At 59.6% G+C, this 21,015-nt stretch overlaps 2 protein-coding genes across 5 annotated transcripts; both read left to right on the forward strand.

Annotated features, from left to right (window-relative positions):
* Nucleotides 1-804: 804 nt before the first annotated feature.
* TIE1 (tyrosine kinase with immunoglobulin like and EGF like domains 1) lies at nt 805-13,964 on the forward strand. Of its 3 annotated transcripts, none has more exons than XM_062617232.1 (23): nt 805-1,378; nt 1,875-2,162; nt 5,521-5,631; nt 5,741-5,896; nt 5,980-6,111; nt 6,391-6,531; nt 6,733-6,861; nt 7,206-7,351; nt 7,490-7,634; nt 7,884-8,042; nt 8,234-8,371; nt 8,483-8,773; nt 9,773-10,063; nt 10,581-10,894; nt 10,996-11,206; nt 11,386-11,496; nt 11,607-11,797; nt 11,885-11,998; nt 12,139-12,209; nt 12,455-12,495; nt 12,617-12,713; nt 12,957-13,056; nt 13,290-13,964. In XM_062617232.1, the coding sequence occupies exons 1-23, from the start codon at nt 1,333-1,335 to the stop codon at nt 13,359-13,361; spliced, it is 3,495 nt and encodes a 1,164-aa protein (XP_062473216.1). In that variant the 5' UTR covers nt 805-1,332; the 3' UTR covers nt 13,362-13,964. The 3 variants fall into 3 exon arrangements, with proteins under 3 accessions (XP_062473216.1, XP_062473218.1, XP_062473219.1); XM_062617234.1 differs by having other exon boundaries at nt 10,581-10,774; XM_062617235.1 differs by lacking the exon at nt 1,875-2,162.
* Nucleotides 13,965-15,302: 1,338 nt separating this feature from the next.
* Nucleotides 15,303-21,011, forward strand: MPL (MPL proto-oncogene, thrombopoietin receptor). 2 transcript variants are annotated; one of them, XM_062617236.1, is made up of 12 exons: nt 15,303-15,612; nt 17,630-17,774; nt 18,074-18,249; nt 18,452-18,708; nt 18,785-18,941; nt 19,107-19,236; nt 19,494-19,666; nt 19,776-19,918; nt 20,073-20,232; nt 20,405-20,492; nt 20,602-20,689; nt 20,781-21,011. In XM_062617236.1, exons 1-12 carry the CDS (start codon nt 15,357-15,359, stop codon nt 21,003-21,005), a joined length of 1,998 nt encoding a protein of 665 aa, XP_062473220.1. In that variant the 5' UTR covers nt 15,303-15,356; the 3' UTR covers nt 21,006-21,011. The 2 variants fall into 2 exon arrangements, with proteins under 2 accessions (XP_062473220.1, XP_062473221.1); XM_062617237.1 differs by having other exon boundaries at nt 18,821-18,941.
* The last annotated feature ends 4 nt before the right edge of the window (nt 21,012-21,015 follow it).

Raw genomic sequence — 21,015 nt, forward strand, 5'->3', positions numbered from 1 at the left:
TGGAGCACACTGTAAATAGTCGGAAGCGATGAATGGATTTCCCCTTCCTCTCCATGTGTGCTTTAGATTTTTGGCCGGATACAGTACAGGCTTGGGACACACCAAAACATGAGGCTTGCTCCTCGGCAGCCCTGGCTTTCACGTGGGAACAGTTTGATTTGTGAAGCGGTGGGAGGTTTGCTGGGTGAAGCTTATGCTGTTTTCATGGGGACTACCATTCATTTTCCAGGCAAGGTGCCTGGAGCCTGCCGGAGGCTGGGGCAGGAGGGCTGGGTGAGGGGACAGCAGTGCCATACCGTGCTGTGCCTGTGCCACTGCCCATGCTGGCACTGTGCATGGGAAAGTGCTGGGGGAAATCCAGGCTTTCTGCTGCTTTCTGCTTCCTCCCAGACATGTTTACTGCAACATGGAGGGGCTTCTCCCAGGGCAGTGGCCACCCTCCTGTACAGGCTGGTGGCTTTTGGTCACCCTGCTCTGCCTAGACCCTTTCAACTGGGACAGTGTCCTCGCCACGGAAAGCTGCAGGCGTGAGTCAGGCCCCAGCACAACACAGCACAGATGGGGCCGTGCCTCAGCACCCCGGCTCGTGGCGGCGGGAGGCCGAGGTGTCACGAGGTGTGTACGGCCTCAGCATCACCGCACGCTGCTCACCAGGGACAGCCCGTGCAGGGCAGCTCCTGGAGTCAGGGCCGTCTCCGAACAATGGGTGGAGAGCAGGAAACGCCGCATGGGAAACAGGATTTGGCTCCGCCACCGCCGCCAGCCACAGCCCCTTGGCCCCTTTCCTTTCCCTGCTCCAGAGAGTCCTTCCCACAGCCCTGAGCCACAGGGCTGCACCGAGGGGACGGGATGCTGCCACCCAGGCGGACTAGGGCATGAGACCCTCCGCACGGCAGGCAAGGAGGGGGCCCAGGACACCTCCTGGCGGGGCTGGGACCTCAGCATGGCTTGGGAAGCCCTGAGCACGCTGCCCTAGCCCCAGAGGGGTGGGTGCCTGCTCCCAGGGAGAGCTGCCACCAGGCAGAGGACCTCAGTGGACTCTTTGCCACCAAGCTTTGCTCCTGAGCAACCAGGTGGCCACCAAGCAAGCAGGGACAAAGGTATCTTCCTCGCCGTGCCCAGGCTATGCCCCAGTGTAGGTGGTCCCGGCTGCCCTGGGCACTGAGCAGCAAGGAAGAGGCAAGATGAGGGGCACGAGCAGGAGCCAGGGGTCCTGAGCTGCTGCTCACGTGGAGCCCTTAGGGCAGCTGCAGCCTCTGGCTCCGACCCCTGTGGCTGGGACATGCCAGGGATCTTCTGACCTCTGCCAGATTCGGGACACACTCCAAGGACATGGGACTCCAGGTTTATCTTCTGCTTCTCCTCCCATGGCTGGCAGGTAAATCACCCCTTTCACTCTGCCCCAGGGAGCAGCCCCTGCCCCACTGAGGCTTGGTGGGATGAAGCAGCTGTGGGATTTCAAAGGCACCATCAGAGCAGGGTTTAGAGGGAGGAACATCCCTTTGTGATCGGCCATTTGGAAACCTCAGAGGCCAGCAGTGCCCTCCCTGCCTGCCTCTCCCCATCATGGGGCTGGTGTGTGGGCAGCTTGTAGGAGGAGAGGGGCCCAAGACCCATCCTTGCTGCATGCTTGGCTCATGGTGGGGGGCTGTGCCCATGGGAATCTCCAAAAGGAGAGTAGAAATGCCCACCGTGTCATCCCCATGGGTCTGCACCCAACCTGGCTGTGTCCTGCCTGTGTGTCCTGGGCTGGGGGTGACAAATATGTCCTGAAAAGGGAATGTTGTGAGGGTGACAGGATCTGGCCCTGAGGCAGGGCTGAATGGCCTTGCCCTCGTCCTGCTGTAATGTGCCTTCATGCTCCTCCACCCCAGGGGCCATCCTGGACATCACCCTGATTGCCAACGTGCAGAGCCTGTCCCACTCTGACTTTTACCTGTCCTGCGTCATGGGGGATCGGGACGTGAGCTACCTGCAGATCGAGCGGGAGAACAAGATCGTGATGACGCACCCTAAGACCGGCTTCCAAAACTACCGCAACCGCAGCAACCACGTCCAGGCCAGGGGCTTTTCCATGGCCGACCTCGTGGGCATCCTCTACTGCCTGGGGCGCACCCCAACCGAGCAGGCACAGGTCGTCTACGTGCACAACAGCCACAACGGTGAGAGGCTGGGGGGACACATGGGAGCTACCTGCTCCATGCTTCACAATTCCAGTGCCAGCCAGCACGGTGGCGGGATCCTGGTGACCCACAAGCTATGTCTGGGGTCTGCCAGTACCCGTGGGGTGGATAAAGGAGGGATGTTCAGCTGGAGGAGGGTGGCTGAGGCCCGCAGGAATGGGCAGCAGCATGGGCAGACGGCTGGGCTGGGATCGGTGGCCGGAAACAGAGCAAGGTCTAAGAGGAAGTCGGGCGGCCTTGGAGGAGGTGGTGGGGTCTGGAAATCATTAACTAGGGTGGGAGGCAGCCCACTGGAGCTGTGCCAGCCTTGAGCCCCCACCACAGGCTCACAGGGAGGAGGCAGTGCTGGGGTGCACCTCCAGCAGCCCTCCGGGTGCTTGGCAAGCGCAATGCCACAGCAGCACTGCCAGGGCACACCACAGCCAAGGGCAGTGTTGGGCTCTTGTCTTCCACTCTCATTTTGGGCCATATGGCCAGTGGCAGAGATAGCACGTGGAGCAGTACTGTCCCACACTGAGCCCCCAGCCTTCACTGCCCTCCTGTTGCAAAACTATTAGGACTGAAATTTTCAGTGGTAGGTGTTTGCCTTAGGAGGATTTCTAGCTCTTTTTTAGACAGTTTTGTCTAAAACAGGTAACCTTTTGCTGAGAAGGAAAGGTGGGGGATACAAGTTTCCCTGAGTGTGTTAAAACACAGCTTTATCAAGCAGTTCTATTATCTCCAAGATGGAAAACAGAGACTGTTGGTGGGGTCCAAGCATCCCCCAGGGAGCAGGAATCAGCCTGTGTCCTTAGCAAGAGGCTCAGCATAAAAATGACAGTGGTCCTATCAGGAACAGGGCCAGTCTGGGCAAGCAGAGTGTCACAGAGATGCCGCTGGCACAGAGGGAGGGAGGTAGAGGCACCAGCAGAAAGCATAGGGGCAATGGTCAGCAGCAGGGCAGCGAGAGGGGGCTCTGCACCCCCAGTGTCCCTGTACATAGGTCATGGAGGGAGGTGACAGCTCTGGGGCTCCATCAGTATGTCATGGTGTCCCATGGTGGGAGGGATCTCAGCCAGCCCCCTGCTTCTGTGTCAGCATAGCCAGGCCAGAACAGCACTGTGGAGGAGCTGGTCAGGGTCTGGGTCCAAGCCTCTGTGAGTTATAGATGGCAAAAAAGTGTCTCTTTTGCAAGTGCCAAACAAGCTGCTGTTGTCTGTTTAATTTAGAAAAGTAAAAAAACCAAACCAACGATCAAAAAAAAACCCACCCAAAACAAAAGGAAAAAGTAAGCAAAAAAATCACAACTTTGCAGGGGGAGGGAGGGCTGGGTACAGACACCTCCCCCCTGCCCTGACAAGGCTTGGCATATATCATCTCTCCTGTTCAGCCCTGAAACACAGAAAAACAGGCTAGGGTGATAAAGCAGCGGGTGGGGAATGCTGTTAGAGGAAAGCTGGCATCTCCTGAAAGGTCACGCTTGAAGAAGAACACAGGAAGGTTGATAAACTTTAGCAATTTTGCTGTAAAAACAAAGTAAAGTGAACCAAATTGATCCTGAGAAGCAATCTCAGAAGGGTTTAAATCTGGGAATAAACTATTTTTTATAATATCCAGAGCAGAAAGATGCCCAGAATAACAATTGCAGAAACCCAAATTTCTTTTATCTTTTCATCCGTGTGCGCAATAGAAAAGGGGAAACTTGTTGGGAATCTGCCTAAAACACCAGTGCTGGTAGCAAGAGACAGGCAGTAAGTAGCCAAACGGAGCAGCGTGGCATTGCCAGGCCAGGCTTGCTGTAAGCATGAGTGGAGGGCAGGCAGCAAGGCTGCTTGTGGGACACCAGCCTCTCTTAAAAGCTCTCTGGGGAGGGAGTTACAGGTCTGTAAACCCCAATCAGAACCATGGAAATCAGTAGAAACTGCAGTATTTGTGGTTATGTGGTCCCTGAGGAAGAGGCAGGGTGGGTGACTGTGGTGAGGATGCTGTGGATGACCCAGTTGACACTATCTGCTTGGGTTCCTGGAGAAAACTGGGACAATTCCCTTTCAAAGGCTCTTTGGGAGCAACTCTGCACCCAGGGGGTGGCAGGGCAGGTCTTTGAATGGGTAAACAAATGACTAAAATAAAGGGAGCAAGAATAGGAGTTAATTTGTGGTTCTTGACACACGGGGAAGTCCCCACTGGCATGGCACGGGGGCTGTGTGGGGACCTGTGCCACCGGTTGTGGGTACAAACAGCTGAATAAGCGACCATGCCAGCTGCTGTCCCCAGGATGCCTGCAGAGATGGATGGATGGATGAGCTCTGGGGGGCTGCAGACACTGCTGAGCGGTGATGGAGGACAGATACAATTCAGTGTAGGTAAAGACAAAGTGCTGTGTCTGGGGATCCCCAGGGGACATGTAGGGCTGTCGCTCCAGTGAGTGAAAGGAATGAGACAGGATGCAGGCCACATCTGTGCGCCCTGTGCAAGGCACTGCAAAGTCCGCGGTAGAAAGATCCCTCCATGTGGGGAGGGGAATTACCGGGATGCGTGACCTGCAGTGCCCTTCCCTGGGTGTCTGCAGCGTGTGCAGCTTCCTCCCAGTCCTCGGCCTCACTGAGGCGGGACACGGGGATGGATGTGCCTTAGCTCCAGCCTGGTGTGGCTGGCTTTAGCGTACACAAGCTGGCGTGACGGAAGGATCCGAGAGGCAGTGCCTGCCTGTGCCCTCTTTTGTGTCTGTCCTGGCACACCCAGGGCTTGGTTTCCCAGGTCTTAACGTATTTATAGCCTCGTCTGTGCTCAGAGCTGAGCTCTGGCTGACTCACAGCAATACGCTGGGAGCTCACTGCTGCTGCACGCCCCAACACCTGGGAAATCAGGAAAACAGGCGTGACAGGGCCACTGGTCCTGTGGGCTGACACGCAGCCCTCCACATGCCTGCTTCCCTCCACCGCCCCTCGCCTGCCCGTGCTGTCACTGCCTGACCCTGCACCCCCAGAGACAGCAGCAAGCGGGGTGCACTGTGCGGATTTGTCCCAGCCATCACCTCCCCAGGCTGCTGCCACCCACATTGCACCCCAGGCTGGTGCTGGCCAGGGGTCTGGGTGCCACGTGCCACTTCCTGGAGTCATGCCCACAGCGGCTGGAGGAGCCAGTAAGGCAGAACCTTCCCTGCAGAGCATCACGGGGGTCCCAGCTCCCACATGGGGTGGACAGGGAGGCATGCATTGATGTCCCAGCAGAACGTATGGTGGGTGCTGGCCTGCACCAGAGCCGTATTTCAGGGTGCCTGGGGTGCTGGCACTGCCCTGCAGTGTAAGTGCCCTGGGGGGTGACCACTGCTCAGGCTGCTTCTCCTCCTTCTCCACAGCCCACCTCTTCCCAGTGAAGGCCACGCAGTCTGTGAACATCGCAGAGCAGGCCACCTTCTCCGCCCGGGTCCTCAAGAGGAAGCAGACAGATGTTATGTGGAAAAGAAATGGCAAGTGGCTCCGAGAGCAGGCCAGGTGCTGGGGCTGCTCCCAGCCGATGGCTGGTGCTGGCCCTGGGGGTGCAGGGAGAGCCCTGGGTCACCTTCTGCTCCCTTGCAGGCACTTACTACCAGACCACAGACCGTGGCGAGGTGCGGGGTGACCTCGTCGTCCTGACACTCCCCAACGTCAGCGTGAGTGAAAATGGTGTCTACAGTGCCACGTTCATGGGGGACAGCCCTCTGTGGAGTGCCTTCTACCGCCTGATCGTGAGAGGTGAGCAGGGCCCTGGCCCCCTGGCATGTGGGGCCATACCAGGGTCCTGGTGCCACCCCGAGCCCTGTCCGCTCTCTCTGCAGCCTGTCCCGCAAAGAAATGGGGACCGTCCTGTGAGAAGGACTGTCCCGACTGTCTGAACGGTGGCATCTGCCATGACCACGTTGGTGAATGTGTCTGTCCTCCTGGCTTCATGGGCACCCGCTGTGAAAGAGGTAAGTGCTGGGCTGTCCAACAGCGGGAGCTGTGGCCAGGACATGCAGGGGGGCTTGCTGCACCCCCAGACCTGGGCACTGAAGCCAGATACTCCATGTGTATCCCCAGTGCCCCTCTGCCCAGAGTGCCCGTTTCCAGAGCTGGGCTGGACCATCCACCTCAGCAGGACATGGCTCCTCTGCCTGCTCAGGGTGGTGACACTGGCTTGGGGCACCCCAAGCCCACAGGCAGTGCAGGGGTGAATGGTGGGTAAGGGCAGTCCACACTTGTTTTTCCAGCCTGCAGGGAAGGCCAGTTTGGCCGCAATTGCCAGGAGACGTGCCAGAGAGCCCAGGGCTGCAGGGGGCTCAGCTTCTGCCTGCCGGACCCCTACGGCTGCTCCTGTGCCTCGGGCTGGAGTGGCTCCCGCTGCAGCCAAGGTATGTGTACATGGGTGTCCATCTGCTCACTTATCCAGCCCGAGCTTCCTCCGGGACCTGGCTCTGCTCTCCAGCAGCAGCAGCACTTCTCCCAGCCTGAAAATAGGCACAGGCTGAGCAGTGCGGCTGCCTGTACCAGCTGCCTGTGGTCTCTGCCTGCACCATGGCTGGGGGTAGCAGCGAGCTCTCCTCTTCCCACAGCCTGTCCCCCGGGATACTACGGCTCTGACTGTGCCCTGGTGTGTGCCTGCCAGAACGGAGGCAGCTGTAACCGCTTCAGTGGCTGTGTCTGCCCGGCGGGCTGGCATGGGCAGCACTGTGAGAAGTCAGGTGAGGCTGGCATGGGGCTGTGGTGGGTTTCTGTTCACAGCCTGTGGGCTCCAGCTCCTTCCTCACTGGTGACTGAGGGAGTCATCAGCTCCTGGCCTCACCAGCCAGTGCAGCAGCCCACCTTGCTTGCAGAAATAGCCCCTAAACCTATGGAAACCAGAGCACTGCATGGGGAGCATCTAGTCTGGCCCCCAGGATTATTAGCATTGCTGAACCTGGAGCATGGGGTGGGGATCAGCGCTGGACCACAGCATCTGGTTCAAGCCCCCTGGCACCATGGTGCCAGCCTCTCTTGTGCCTGGGGAGGAGTGGGGCCAGCCCTAATGCTGATTTCTTTGTGCCAGACCGCTTCCCCCAAATCATCCATCTAGCATCAGAGCTGGAGTTCAACCTGGGCTCAGAGCCCATTGTCAGCTGCGTGGCCACGGGCAACCCACTGCCCACCAGTGACAGCGTGGAGCTGCGCAAGGCTGATGGCACTGTGCTCAAGGTACTGCCATGCCCTTGTCCCACCAACATCCCCATGTTGCTGGCTCCCTCAAAAGCCTCCATCTCCCCAGTGGGCTGCTGGGCAGCTTCAGGCTGGTGGAGGGAACCAGGTGGCTCATGGCACTCTCTGTAACTGCAGCTCATCAAAGCCATCATCGAGTCAGGGCAGATCACCTGCGAGTTTCAGGTGCGACGCCTGACAAAGGCAGACACGGGGCTCTGGGAGTGCCGGGTCTCCACAACCGGAGGCCAGGACAGCCGGAAAGTCAAGGTCAACGTCCGAGGTGAGGAAAGAGTGGGACAAGATGGGGTTGCTGGGGGAGGTTGACAGCACGGTGTGGCAATGCAAGACGCTCCGCATTAGACGGGGAGCCACCTATCGTGTGTTGCCATTCCAGCAGACAGGTTTGGGTGCTGATAAAAGACTTCCTTGACAAAGCCAAACAGGGCCATGAGGTGGCAGACGTACCCACACTCTGCTCCTCATTGCTCCCAGTCCCACTGGTGTCATTCCTTCCTTCCCCTCTTTCAAGTGCCACCAGCACCCCTGAACCCTCCGAGGCTGCTGGCCAAGCAGAGCCGCCAGCTCGTGGTGTCACCCGTGGACTGCTTCTCTGGTGACGGACCTATCGTCTCCATCAAGCTGCTCTACAAGCCCAAGGATGACACCTCAGCATGGTCATCCATTGTGGGTATGTCCATTAGGGGCTGAGGGACACAGGTAGGATCTGGACGGGAGGCGGTGGCTGCTCCAGCCAGTGGGGATCTGGGGTGGGCAGAGGTGCTCATCCTGGGACCCACATGGGGATGCTGAGGAGGATGCTGGTGGCAGGGCAGATTGTGGGTCATGGGCATGGCTTTGACATGTCCTCTTGGCCAACAGTTGACAACAGCGAGAACATCACCCTCATGAACCTCCGGCCAGTGACTGCCTACATTGTCAAGGTGCAGCTGAGCCGGCCAGGGGATGGTGGGGAGGGCAGCAAGGGGCCCGAGGCCATCATGATGACTGAGTGCCTTGGTGAGCCTCCATCTCCCTCACCTTGACCCTACTCCTAACCCTGCATGGTGCAGGCACTGCAAAGCCCCAGGGCTGATGTGCAGTGATGTTTTGCTGCCTTTGTGTTTGCAGAGCCCACAGTCAAGCCTGTGATCGAAGGCTGGTCCATAGAGGAGAAAAACACACTTCATGTCAACTGGAAATTGCCAAGTAACCATGAGCCAGCACATGGGTTCATCGTTCACCTCTTCGACTCTGCAAAGCGGCTGGTCTCTGAGAAGAACATCACTTCCATCTCTGTGCTCTCTGCCCGCATTGGGGACCTGGAGTTCAACAAGGAGTATGGGCTGGAGGTGCTGGTGTACCACTGCGCCAGCCTGGGGCCTCCCTCCGACCTCTATAAGGTCATGATCAACAGTAAAGGTGAGTCCAGCAGAACATGAGGAACTATTTCAGGGACTTACAATGATAAATCAGTTATAATTGTAACAGCAACCATCCCCAGGTCTGGCTGCTTCTGTATCCCGTCTCTGATAGAGCATGAACAGCTGCCTGGGGGAAACTGGATCTTCATTTCCCCATTAGACTCCACAGGCTTCAGCACCAAGCAGCTGAGAAACACCCTAAGCTGAACATGACATTCAGGCCATCAGGAGTGATGCTCACAAACAGATGTGTCCTCTGCACCCTTGCCCAAGTACCTGTCTGTACTTGCAGCCTTTACAACACCCTGTAGCAACAAGTTCCTCCATATAATTATACTTTGCATGAAAAAAATATTTCCCTTTGGTTCACTTTAACCCTGCTGCCTGCTAATTTTGCTGGTCACTGGGCCATGGGGGACCTGCAGTCTCTCTTGTGGGCACACACACACATTCACACAGCCCTTCACATAGGGAAGGTGGAGCATCAGCCTGATCAACCTTTCTGGAAGCCAAGGAGGGAGCGCGTAACTCCTTCGTTAAGGCTCACTGCCACTGGTACATGCTGGGAGGGCTGATGGGCATCAGGCTTGGAAGATGTGAGTTTTTCTCCTCTCAGTGCATGTGTGATTTGGGGTTAGGGATGTGGGCAGGCTGGAGGAGGCTCAGAGGTGGTGGTGGGAACAGTGTGTGAGAGAGGGTTGAAGAAATAAAATATCCTGAGGGCTAGTCAATACACAGACATCTAGCCTGACAGGCCAGTCCCTGAGGCTGGGAGCACTTGCGGTACAGTCCTGCCCCAGTGTTGTACCTGGAGAGCAGCTCCACCTGCTCCTGTACCTCCTCCAAGCAGGGAGCAGAGACCCCTGGAGGTCCCTCAGACCTGGCACAGCTTTGGTTGCCACTGGCATGCACAGGGTCCAGTCCTCACAGCACCATTCAGCCCATGCAGCTTCAGGAGCCCTGTCCTGGGACCGAAGCTCTCCTTGCCTTGTTCCAGGTCCCTCCTCACCACGGTCGCTCTTGGCAGAATCCGTGTCTGACACAGCTGTCAGGCTCTCCTGGCAGGTCCCTGAGTACCCCAACGGGGGCATCACCAAGTATATTGTGGAGCTGCAGCAGGTGGGGGGCACCAGTGAGCCTCAGTGGATCGACACTGACAGCGGCGCAGAGACCACCAAGATCGTCGGGGGCCTCAACGCCAGCACCAGTTACCAGTTTCGCGTCCGTGCCAACTCCCATGTCCCAGGGGAATGGAGCCAGCCTGTGAAAGCCAAGACCCTGGGGGACGGTGAGAAGGGTGTACAGCAGGCAGTGAGCTCACAGCTCTGCTGGAGCTTGGGCTCAGCATCTGGGTCAGCAAGGAGTGACCAGGGTGCTCATGATCACCTCAGAGACTGGCACTGAAGCAGCACCCCAAGACCAGAATACCTGTGGGTGTCTTCAGAAATCCTGCTCCTCCTAGTCCTGATGGGGCAGGGGTGGCATGGTGACAGCACAGCATCCACACTGTGGCTCTGCCTTGACCAGAGGGTGACATGGTGCGTGAGGGACTAGAGAAGCAGGACAGAGCTGGCATGGGAGGAGTTGGTGGGTGGACCCAGAGCTGGTTGGAGGTCCAGAAAGCAGAAGGTTCTGTGGCTGGGACCAGGCAGTGACACCCTCATTCCTGTGCCACTATGGCACCAAGAGCCTGGGATATGGTAGAGGTGTCTTCATGTGGTCCCAGAGTGCTGGAAGAGGGCTGGGTGCTTGGTCTGCACAGGGCTCAGCCATGTACCATGACCTTTCATCCCTCCTTTTGGCAGGAGCACTGAGCGTGCCACCCAGCCTGGGCAGCCAGAGCACTGAGCAGGCAGGAATAGACCAGCAGCTGCTCCTGGCCATCGTTGGCTCCGTGTCTGTCACCTGCCTCACCATCCTCTTTGCCCTCCTGGCACTTTTCCTCATCAAGAAGAACTTTTTCCACCGGCGCCGCACCTTTACGTACCAGTCTGGCTCGGTGAGTGCTGCCTGCCCCGCCAGGACCGTGTCCCCAGCTCCCCTCGTCCCAGCCCGATCCAGGTCACGCTCTGTAGCCTCCAGTCCGGATGCAGCCAGACCTCACTTCCACACAGAGAGGGTGCGGAGCCTGCCCTTGCCCAGGACACCTGCCCTGCCGGGACTGCCGCGCGGGCAGAGGGGTGCCCGGTGCTGCTAACCTCACCCACTCCCATCTGCCAGGGGGAAGAGACTATCCTGCAGTTCAACTCGGGGACCCTGACCCTGACACGCCGGCCCAAGCCACAGCCCGAGCCCCTCAGCTACCCCATCCTGGAGTGGGAAGACATCAAGTTTGAGGACATGATTGGGGAGGGCAACTTCGGGCAGGTCATCAGGGCCATGATCAAAAAGGATGGCCTGAAAATGAATGCAGCCATCAAGATGCTGAAAGGTGCGCATGGCAGGGCTGCAGGGTGCAACTCGATCCTGGACCATGCCTGGGGCTGTGAAGGGGCATGAGCCATCAGTAGAGATGCAGGACAGACAAACTGGCTGAGTTTGTCAGTCCTACAACAAACACCTCAGGCCTTTGTTGTAGGACTGAGGTGTCGATCTCTTCTTTGCTTCCAGAATTTGCTTCAGAGAATGACCATCGTGACTTTGCAGGGGAGCTGGAGGTGCTGTGCAAACTGGGCCATCACCCTAACATCATCAACTTGCTGGGTGCCTGCGAGAACAAGGGTGAGGGGTGTCCCCCTCTCCCCTCTTCCCAGACCTATGGGCCCTGCCCAACTGTGTATTCCTCTTTGCTGGGGTGAGTCCCATGAGCCCAACCTTCTCCTGTCACCCAGGGTACCTGTACATCGCCATAGAGTATGCTCCCTACGGAAATCTCCTCGACTTCCTCCGCAAAAGCCGAGTCTTGGAGACAGATCCAGCCTTTGCCAAGGAGCATGGCACTGCCTCCACCCTCACCTCCCAGCAGCTCCTCCAGTTTGCTTCAGACGTGGCCAAGGGGATGCAGTACCTGAGTGAGAAGCAGGTACATCCCCAGCAAGCTCATCAGAGCATCCTTTTTCTGGGGCCAGCAGGCAGCATATGGCTCCTGCTGACTGCTGGCCCCTTTCAGTTCATTCACAGGGACCTGGCAGCAAGGAATATCCTGGTGGGAGAAAATCTGGCCTCCAAGATTGCTGACTTCGGCCTCTCCAGAGGGGAGGAAGTCTATGTGAAGAAGACAATGGTGAGGCAGGAACAAAGCATCTCCATGAGTCCTGCCTTCAGTGGGAACAACCCACCATGCCAGGATCGGCCGGGTAACCTCTGCCCTCCATCCACAGGGCATCCCCCCTCCTCTGATGGTCATTCCCTCTGTTTCCCCAGGGTCGCTTGCCAGTTCGCTGGATGGCCATTGAGTCCCTGAACTACAGCGTGTACACCACCAAAAGTGATGTGTAAGTCCTGCATGCAGGGGCACTGGGGCTGAGGCATGGCTGTGGCCATCTCCATCCCTCTCCGGGGTGGTCAGTGCAGCAATGCTTTTGCTCTGGGTGCTGCAAAGGCTGGAAGTGATGCTGATGCATCTCCCTGAGGAGCTGCCAGCTCAGCCCAAGCCCTGGCTGCCCACTCCACCCTGAGCTTAGGGTGATGCCCTATGGCCATCAGTGGGGCACCACAGCATCAGCTCCTGCCTTTTCAGGTGGTCATTTGGTGTCCTGCTCTGGGAGATCGTCAGCTTGGGTAAGGCTCTTCTGTGTCCCCTGCCTCCACTCAGGGAGGAGGACTGCCCCCCTCACCCCACCCCCAGAGGGGACACCTAAGGGACCATCCACCACAGCCAGTTGTGTGTCTCTGGCCACAGGGGGGACGCCATACTGCGGGATGACTTGTGCTGAGCTCTACGAGAAGCTGCCCCAAGGCTACCGCATGGAGAAGCCACGCAACTGTGACGATGAGGTGTAAGTGTGCACAGAGCCCCACATCCCCCTGACCCCACTGCCCCATGGGGCTCCCACCAACTCACAGTAGTTCCTGCCTGGTTCTCCTCTGCATTGTGGCGGGGGGATGACCTCGAGTCCCACACCCCGAACACCCTTCCTGGGCTTTAGTTTCCCGCCTGCTTCCCCTCACCTCCCACAGATAGCTTTTCTGCCCTCTCCACCTCCATGCACACTGAGCCACCACTGGCTCTCTGCCACCAGGTACGAGCTGATGCGGCAGTGCTGGCGTGACCGCCCCTACGAGCGCCCACCCTTTGCCCAGATCTCCATGCAGCTCATCCGCATGCTGGAGGCTAGGAAGGTGAGTGGTGACAGCTCAGCAGGAGGGGTACTCACCCTGCATAGTGCTTGCCCGAATCCTGGAGCAACCCTTGGGCTTGGGGGGGGATGACGTCCAGCAGCAGAACCTGTGTGACCCCACTATGCATGGGGGTAACCCCAGCATCACTTTTTGGGGTGGCGAGCATGCCAGCTGGGATGGGAGGTAGATGGGGACACTGTCCCAGCTGGCTCCTGACTGGGGTTCCCCTGCAGGCCTATGTGAACATGGCCCTGTTTGAGAACTTCACCTACGCGGGGATTGATGCCACTGCTGAGGAGGCGTGAGGCTGCACTGACACCGCACAGAGGGGCCTCGCTGGCCCCAGCTGCTGGGACAGTGCATGGGGACAAGGAGCTGCCCATCATTCTCCAGGGCCAAGCATCCAAACACCAGTGCCCCTTGCTGAGAGCGTCTTTGCCACAGCAGGACTGTGCCAACCCCTCCCTGGCTGCCCACCCGGTTTGTGCTGGCCCCACTGGCATGCCATCAGCCACCAACACAGCCCCCTGCTGCTAGGGGACATGCTGGGATGGCCCCAAGGACAAGCAGCAGCAGAGTGTTTGCAGCAGAACAGGCAGGAGAGGGGCTCTCTCAGGAGCCAGGGCACTGCTGCCTTAATCCACGGACACAAATGCTCAAGCTCTGGGGCAAGAGGGGAAGCAGTGACCCAGCAGCTGCCTGCCCTGCAGCTCTCCACATGCTCTGGACCTGAAGTGGTGCCAGTGGGACTTTGAACATCACAGCCTGCCAGCGTGGGACAGGGCCTCCCCGAGTGGAGTGCAAAGGCATTAGGGACAGCATCAGCTGTGTGCAGCCTCCAGCTCTGCAGTAACCCTTTGGATGTGCCAGTTCTGCCTTATGGACAATAAACATATTGGAACAGACAACCAGGTCTACAGAAGGGGAGGTGGGGACCCAGCTCTGCCCCCCTGGTGGCACTGGGGAACAGTATGCAGGGCCTCAGTGGTATGCTGCTGTGATGGGCACTCTTCAGGATCGTGTCGCTGTTGGGGTCTTCTGCTGATCCCTAAGGATGCACCAGGACCCCCAGCCAAGCCCCAAGTCTTATCATGCCAGGTGGATGGGTTTTCTTAGATCCATCTGGGATCTTTCCCCCTGCAATTTAAGATTTTGTCCTGTTCCCGGGGGATATGGAGAACAGATTGTGTCCTGCCTCTCTGTAGCTGCCTCTTGCACGCTTGAAAACCCTTCCTGCATCTTCCCCCTGGTTGGCTGCTCCTCCCAGGGGTGGCCCTGCTCCTCTGGGCAGTCCCTGCGGGCTGTGCAGCTCCGCGCCTTGCCCAACCTGGCCAGCTGGTGCCTGTCCAGCACTGCCTGAGTGCCAGTAACCTGCTGTGTCTCACAAAGGGACTGTGGTGGTCAAGCACCCTGTTCAACCACATGCTGCTGGGGTGATTCCCTCTCCTGTGCTGGTCCCTTGAGGATCCCTCCATGGGAGCTGCTGCCCCAGCCTGCGGTCCCTCATCCTGCACTGATGGTGTTTGCTATTGGCAGCAACAGTGTGTAGGCTTCATCTCTGCTGGCTTCAGCTTGCTAAACCCCAGTGTGCCATCCAGCTGCCTGTCCAGCCATCTTCTGCAATCTGCAGGAAGCAAGGGATGGCCCTCTGGAGGCTGGAATCCCAGCCAAAGGCGGGGGGGGGGGCATTTGCATTTGTCCTAGGCAAGTGTTTTTCCCCAGAAGGTGTTTCAACCCCGTCAATACCGTTTTGATTGCCCATTGTGGCCTCCAGTGCTCTTTGGTGTCAATTGCAGCCATCAGTAAGCAGCCTCTCCGCTCCATCACTGAAGTCCCCAGTGAAACAGTGATGAGCACAGGCCTCTGCAGGCAGCCTGTTGTGTGCCACCGGCTTTGCACCTCCTCCACTGCCAGTGGGAACAGCATCTGGGACAATGTCATCAGGCCTGCTCAAACCTGCTTTTGCCTCCTTGACGGCAAAGCCTGGTAGCTGGATAGAGAAGGAAGTGGGACCCAGTACACACCACTGTCAGTCGTCACAGGGTGGGATGGAGTCGGAACAGCCACTCCACGTCCTTTCAGCCCCCAGCAGCCTGCTCTGCCCTGTCTTGCCCTGCCCCACACAGGGGCCTCCCTGTTTTCTCAGGGGATGTTTTTCTTCCTACCCCAGCCTCCCTGCGTGCCGGTAGCCACAAGGGCAGGACGTGCTGCCTATCTGATAGGAGCAGTCTCTCTTGGCACTGCGGCTGGCGGTGGAGGGGGCATGGCATGGTGGTTTTGGGCACAGGGAAGTGCCGGTGATGGGGTGGGGGGAGCCTCCAGCCAGGCTTCCTGAGCTGCACAGCCGCCACTTCCCAGATAAAGGTGTCACCCGGAGGAGCCGCAGCAGCTCCCAGCACGGTGCTGGGAAGCGCCAAGAGCAGCACACACATCCCCGGCACACGGGTTGCAGGATGGCAGCCTGCCTGCACCGGGGCCGGCTGCTCCCTTTGCTCCCTGCTGTTCTGCTCAGCTTCCACAGCCCGCTGCTGGCCACCGAGCCAGTGACATCAGAAGGTAGGTCCTTGGGGCCATTTTCTTCCCCAAACGATGGGCCAGAGATGAGATGGCACACTGGGTATGGGCAGCAAACATCCCATGGCAGCCAAAATCCACAGGGCTGGGGAGGGAGCATCCCAGGAGGGTGTTCAGGGTGGGCAATGGAGAGCCCTTCTGACCTGTGGGACACCCTGGGGTGCCCTGAGCAAAGGGACATCCCTGCTCTCTGCAGGTAGGACCTGGCAGCCCCTGGATTCCCCTTTGGGTTACCAGCCTGTGGCTCCCAGTCCCACACAGGTAGCAGAGAGGCTCCCCATGCATCAATATCAAGGATGAGCCAAATTCAAGCTAACATCTGACAGCACAGCTCTGCACTGTGGGTAACACAGCAGCCCCACCAGGCTAATCCCAAAGCTCCTGTGCCAGCCCTACCGTGATCTTACTGCCCTCATGAGCATCCTCAGCTCAGCCCATAGCTGGCCCCAGCCTGCCTCCCTTCACCAGGCAGAGCCACTTCATGGCTTTCTCCCATTGAAGGCCTATCCACGCTTTCCTTGAGCCCCTCCTTGGCCCTTCTATCACTTTCATAACACCATAAAAAGCATTCACTGAACCAAATCCTGTCGATCTCCTGCTCATCTCTCCAGCTCCACTCCAGGTCTCTGTCCACAGCAGGCTCAGGAGCACATTTTGAATCACCCCCATAGGGGCAGTGGGAGGAAGGTTGGGGTTGGGCTCATCATCCCCCTGCCCTCAGCTCATGGGACATTGCTGTGCCCCAAGGGCTGCAGAGTTGTATGGCCGCTCTGATAGCTCACCAGACCAGTGTGGCTTCCCACCAACGCCATGGGACCCCTTTGCCACCAGGCTGCTGGGACCCAGCCATCCCAACCCCTGGTGCTGGGACCTGGGGGGGTCACAGGGTTGGCATGAGGCTTGGGGCAGGAGCAGTGGGGTGCAAAAAGAGAAGAGGAGGTGAGGGGCTGTGGGCTGGGGGGTGGGTTGTGGGCTGGGGGAGGAAGGCAACATGGCTGGGAAAGGAGGAACAGGGCTGGGGATCAGGGCAAGAGAAGGGACAGGAGAGCAGAGGGACACTGACATGACAAGGACATTTGGGGACTGTCACTTATTCTTTGCCCAGGGTGGGCTCAACTGGCAGTGCAGGGGGTGTGTAGCAAAGGACAGATGCACAGAGAGCACAGCCAGGCAATGGCAGGGGTTTGTTGTGGGGCAGGCCCTGGGGAAGGGAGCACGTCCCAGGAGGAAGAGGAGGAGGAGGAGGGCTTGAGCAGGTCCCAGGGCAGAGGCAGTGGGGGAGAAAGGAGTGCTGCAGCAATGCTGGGGGCAGCAAGGCCGCTCCTGTGCTTCATGCATCTGCATCTTGGGGCTGTCCTCTCTTCCCTGACAATAGGGACTGGCACCCATGTGTCAGCAAAGCCACGAGTGCTTGGGATAGAGATCCTGCAGGGTGTGATGCTCTAGTTTATCCCTCCAACAACAGGGACAGCAGCTTTCTGAGTGGGGCAAAGAAACCCACTGCCTCTCAAGCAGTCCTGGGGCTGGGGTTTAAACATCCCCCCTGCTCAGGACCACACATCCCCATGCCAGCCCAAAGGCCCTTTCCCTCTCCTGAGGCACTGCTCCTCCTTATCTCACTTCCGCGCACCTTCCGGCTTGAGCAGGGCAGGGGTGCTTCCCCTCGATCACTGGGCCCTGAGCCCCCCGCCAACCACAAAGCTATTTTGGGATGTTTGTTTATCCCAAAGGACCCCACGTGCTGAGGAGGGGGGAGCAGTGGGGCCGACCAGTGGGAGCCCTGCCACCAGCCAGGACCCCAGTGCAAGCCAGCAGCCAGCATGTACCCTATCCTTCCCCGCTGTGCCAAGCTGTGCCTCAGCCATGTCCATGTCCCCCAGGTGCCTGCACAGACTGACTTCAGGTGGCAGCCAGTCAGTGAAACATGGGGCAGGGGGATGTAGGTGGGATGGGGACAGGTTTGTGCCCAGGGGTTCCCTCATGCCCACACTCTTCCCAGATGCTGCGCTGCTGGCAGGGGTGCCCGAGGACATCCTCTGCTTCACCCGCTCCTTTGAGGACCTCACCTGCTTTTGGGATGATGACGATGAGGAGGAGGAGGAGGCAGTGAGCAGGATGTGCCACTTCTACTACTGGTACAGCAGGTAGGAAGTGGTGGGGACACAACCCATCTTCCCCTTGCCCACAGAGAGAGCAGCAGTGCTGCAGCCCTCCATCCACCCCACTCGCTCCCAGCTGCAAGGAGAGATGGTGGAGGGCCCACAGCAGCCACCGCGCACCCCTTGGCTGTCCGAGTACCATGGGGATGGTGCCCTGCAGTGGATGGGGTACAGGGAAGATGCTGGTGACACCGAAAGGCACTGTGCCCCAGGTCCTGTCTCCTCCAGCCTGGCCACAGGCAGGAGGCATGGGGTGCTGCAAGACCCTGCTCTCTGTTCCTCAGGGACATGCCCACAGCATGCACAGTCTCCACATGGCGTCACGGGGCCGGCAGGACACGGCACGTCTGCATCTTCCCCAGACAGGATGTGCGGCTCTTCACCCAGCTCCATCTCCGCGTCCTGGACGCCACCAACAACCAGACCAAGTACAGGCGGGACCTCAGCGTGGATGCAGTGGGTGAGTCCCTCCCACTGGGCAATATGCCTGGGACACCAGGACAGTCCCCAGGCCTGGGTCCCCTGCCCTTGTGACCACCGTGGGGGCTGGCAGCACCCTGCATGCCAGGCGTGGATGCAGCCCTTGAGGGACCTCTGCAGGACTGAGGGTGCCTAGACAGGGCCTGCTGCAGGAAGGCAAACACCTGGCACGTTCCCCACAGGTCTCATTGCTCCCCCAGTGAACATCACAGCCCGCTGGGCTGGGGTTGCAGGGCAGCTCTGCATCTCCTGGCAGCCACCACTCGCTGACTTCCTGAACTTCTTCCTCTATGAGGTGCAGTTCTGCCCTGTCAGCTCTTCAGACGTGTCCTGCAGCACCGCAGCAGGGCAGCGCCCTGGGGACCCCTCCATCGATCTAGCCATCAGCACCCATGCACCCACCACCGGGGCAGCTGCAGCCTCCCCGGGAGCGGGGCAGGTAGACAGAGGGGACAGGGATGGGCAGGGGGATTTAGGGGGTGCAGCTGCTCCTCAGCCTGGTCCCTCTCCCATAGCGGCTGGTCCAGGCCAACACCTGGGTGGTTCTCCAGAACCTGCGGCCAGGGGTGAGGTACCACATCCAGGTGCGCAGCAAGCCTGACGGCACCTCCATGGATGGTGTTTGGGGACCATGGTCGCAGGCAGTGGCTGCGGAGACACCCCACTCCTCCGGTGAGCAGCCATCCCCACCGCTGCAGTGCTGGCAGGCACAGCAGGGAGGCACCCATGCCTGGGGCTTCGAGGGTTGGAGGGCCTGGGGCAGGTGAGATGCAGCACACAAGTTTTGGGGGGCCAAGGGGTAGTAGCCCCCTCCCTCCCCTGGCTCTGTCTGCCCAGGAGACATCAGGCTGTGCTGCAGCACCCCTGACCTGCAGCACGTGCGCTGTGAGTGGAGCTGGGACACCACAGAGCTCCCCAGCTCACACCAGCTCTTCTACCAGCAATCTCCAAGCGGGGCTGGCACAAGGTAAGGGGCATGACAGGGCCACAGTCCTCAGGCAGAGGGGTGGCACAGCCCACTGTCCCATATCCCACTGTGCGCTGTGTCCTGCCCTGCCACCATGGGCCTCGCACCTCCCCACCACCACTCCCAACCACACTGCCCCTCCAACTACGGGCAGCACCGGCTGCGGGGACAAGGGTGTTCACAGAGCAGAGCTGGCAGCGGATGAGGGGAGTTGGGCCACCACAGTGGGGCTGACTGGCTCCCTGCTCTTCAAACAGGGAAGATGCATGGCAGGAGTGTATAGAGGTGAGCGTGGGGACGCTGGGCTCCCACACCTGCACGTTCCAGCCCAAGGTTGACAGTGCCATCTCTGTCCTGGTGAATGTCACCCAGCCCCATCCACTGTCCACACTCAGCTACTTCAAGGAGCCCTTCTGGCTGCACCAGGCTGGTGAGTCCCACTGCCACCATGGCTCCTGCCATTGCCCATGCCTGGCTTATGGGGGACACAGCATTCTATGCCCCATTCCATGGCAGTGACACATCGCCATCCCCAACAGTGCTCACAGAAGCCCCACAGATTGTGCAGGCAACAGTGTCACAGGGCCGGCTGAGCCTGCAGTGGCTACCGCCCCTGGAGGTGCTGGCAGAGCAGCTGCTCTACCAGATCCGCTATGCTGTTCAGAACAGCCATGACTGGAAGGTAAGACATGGCCCGGGCTCACCCAGGTAGCCCTGCCCACCTCTGCTGCTGGCACATGGGCCACATAGGGTCAGGCAGGGTGGACCCACACCCCAGTGCTTCCCTTTGGCCACCCCACAGCAGCTGTTGTCTCCAGCTCAGCTCTGCCCCACAGGTCCTGCAGGTCCCACAGGCAGCCAGGAAAGAAGTCCTGGATTTACATCCAGGCGCCCAGTACCATGCCCAGGTGCGGGCCCAGCCCAGCGGGCCGTGGTACAAGGGCAGCTGGAGCGCCTGGTCCAAGCCTGTCGTGGTTGATGCCATGGTCGATGCGGGTAAGGAACAGGGCGGAAGCAGAGGCTGCAGCCATCAGAGCCACAGGCTGAGCATGGGAAACGGAGTGCTGCAAATGGGATAGGGAGCACCAGGTGAAGGTAGCAGGGCTGTGAAGGACTCCTCAGTGGCAGGTCTGGGGAGGGTTACAGTGCCAGCGTTCCTCCGATGCAGGCTGGACCATCCCCAGCGTTACGTTGGTGCTGCTGCTCTTCACGGGAGCGCTCCTGGGCCTGCGGTGCACCTTCCCCTCCCTCTACAGGTAAAGGCTGTGTCTGGGGCTGGGAGTGGGAGTCCAGCACCAGACCAGGGGTGCACCAGGGCACCCCAGGACTGGGGTTTGCTTTGAACACCCCCTTCCCCGCGCTCAGCAACATGAAGCAGAAACTCTGGCCCTCCGTCCCCGACCTGCACCGCGCACTGGGCAGTTTCCTCCACGAAAGCAGCAAGCACGGCCAGGTGAGGGGGCCGGGGCAGGGCCCACCGCGGCCGAACCGCCGCGGGCAGCCCCAGGGGCAGGGCCCACCGCACCCCTCCCTGTGTCCCCCAGCCCAACGCCTTCTACAAGCAGCCGCCGGAGGAGGAGAAGGAGGAGGCCGTCCTGCCCTGCCTGCTGGAGGTGCTGCCCGGCCCGCGGGGGGAGGCGGGCTCGCCGCCGCCAGAGCACGCTGCGGACCGGCTGCCCAGCACCGACATCGCCAACCAGTCCTACCTGCTCATGAGCGGCTGGGAGCCCCGCGGGCCGCCCGGAGCCGCGCCCCCCGCCCTGACATAAAGGAGACGCG

Source organism: Pezoporus occidentalis, unplaced genomic scaffold (genome assembly GCF_034315485.1).
Source record: "Pezoporus occidentalis ecotype Australia unplaced genomic scaffold, CSIRO_AGI_Poc_V1 ctg194, whole genome shotgun sequence".
Classification (NCBI taxonomy): domain Eukaryota; kingdom Metazoa; phylum Chordata; class Aves; order Psittaciformes; family Psittacidae; genus Pezoporus; species Pezoporus occidentalis.

Bases quoted from the DNA above. Each gene is read 5' to 3' on its own strand.
- TIE1 (XM_062617232.1), top strand. From the start codon at position 1,333: ATGGGACTCCAGGTTTATCTTCTGCTTCTCCTCCCATGGCTGGCAG. The intron at 1,379-1,874 runs GTAAATCACCCC...CCTCCACCCCAG, and splicing joins TCTCCTCCCATGGCTGGCAG to GGGCCATCCTGGACATCACC. The intron at 6,112-6,390 runs GTAAGTGCTGGG...TTGTTTTTCCAG, and splicing joins GGGCACCCGCTGTGAAAGAG to CCTGCAGGGAAGGCCAGTTT.
- MPL (XM_062617236.1), top strand. From the start codon at position 15,357: ATGGGGTGGGGGGAGCCTCCAGCCAGGCTTCCTGAGCTGCACAGCCGC. The intron at 19,919-20,072 runs GTAAGACATGGC...TCTGCCCCACAG, and splicing joins AGAACAGCCATGACTGGAAG to GTCCTGCAGGTCCCACAGGC. The intron at 20,233-20,404 runs GTAAGGAACAGG...CCTCCGATGCAG, and splicing joins TGATGCCATGGTCGATGCGG to GCTGGACCATCCCCAGCGTT.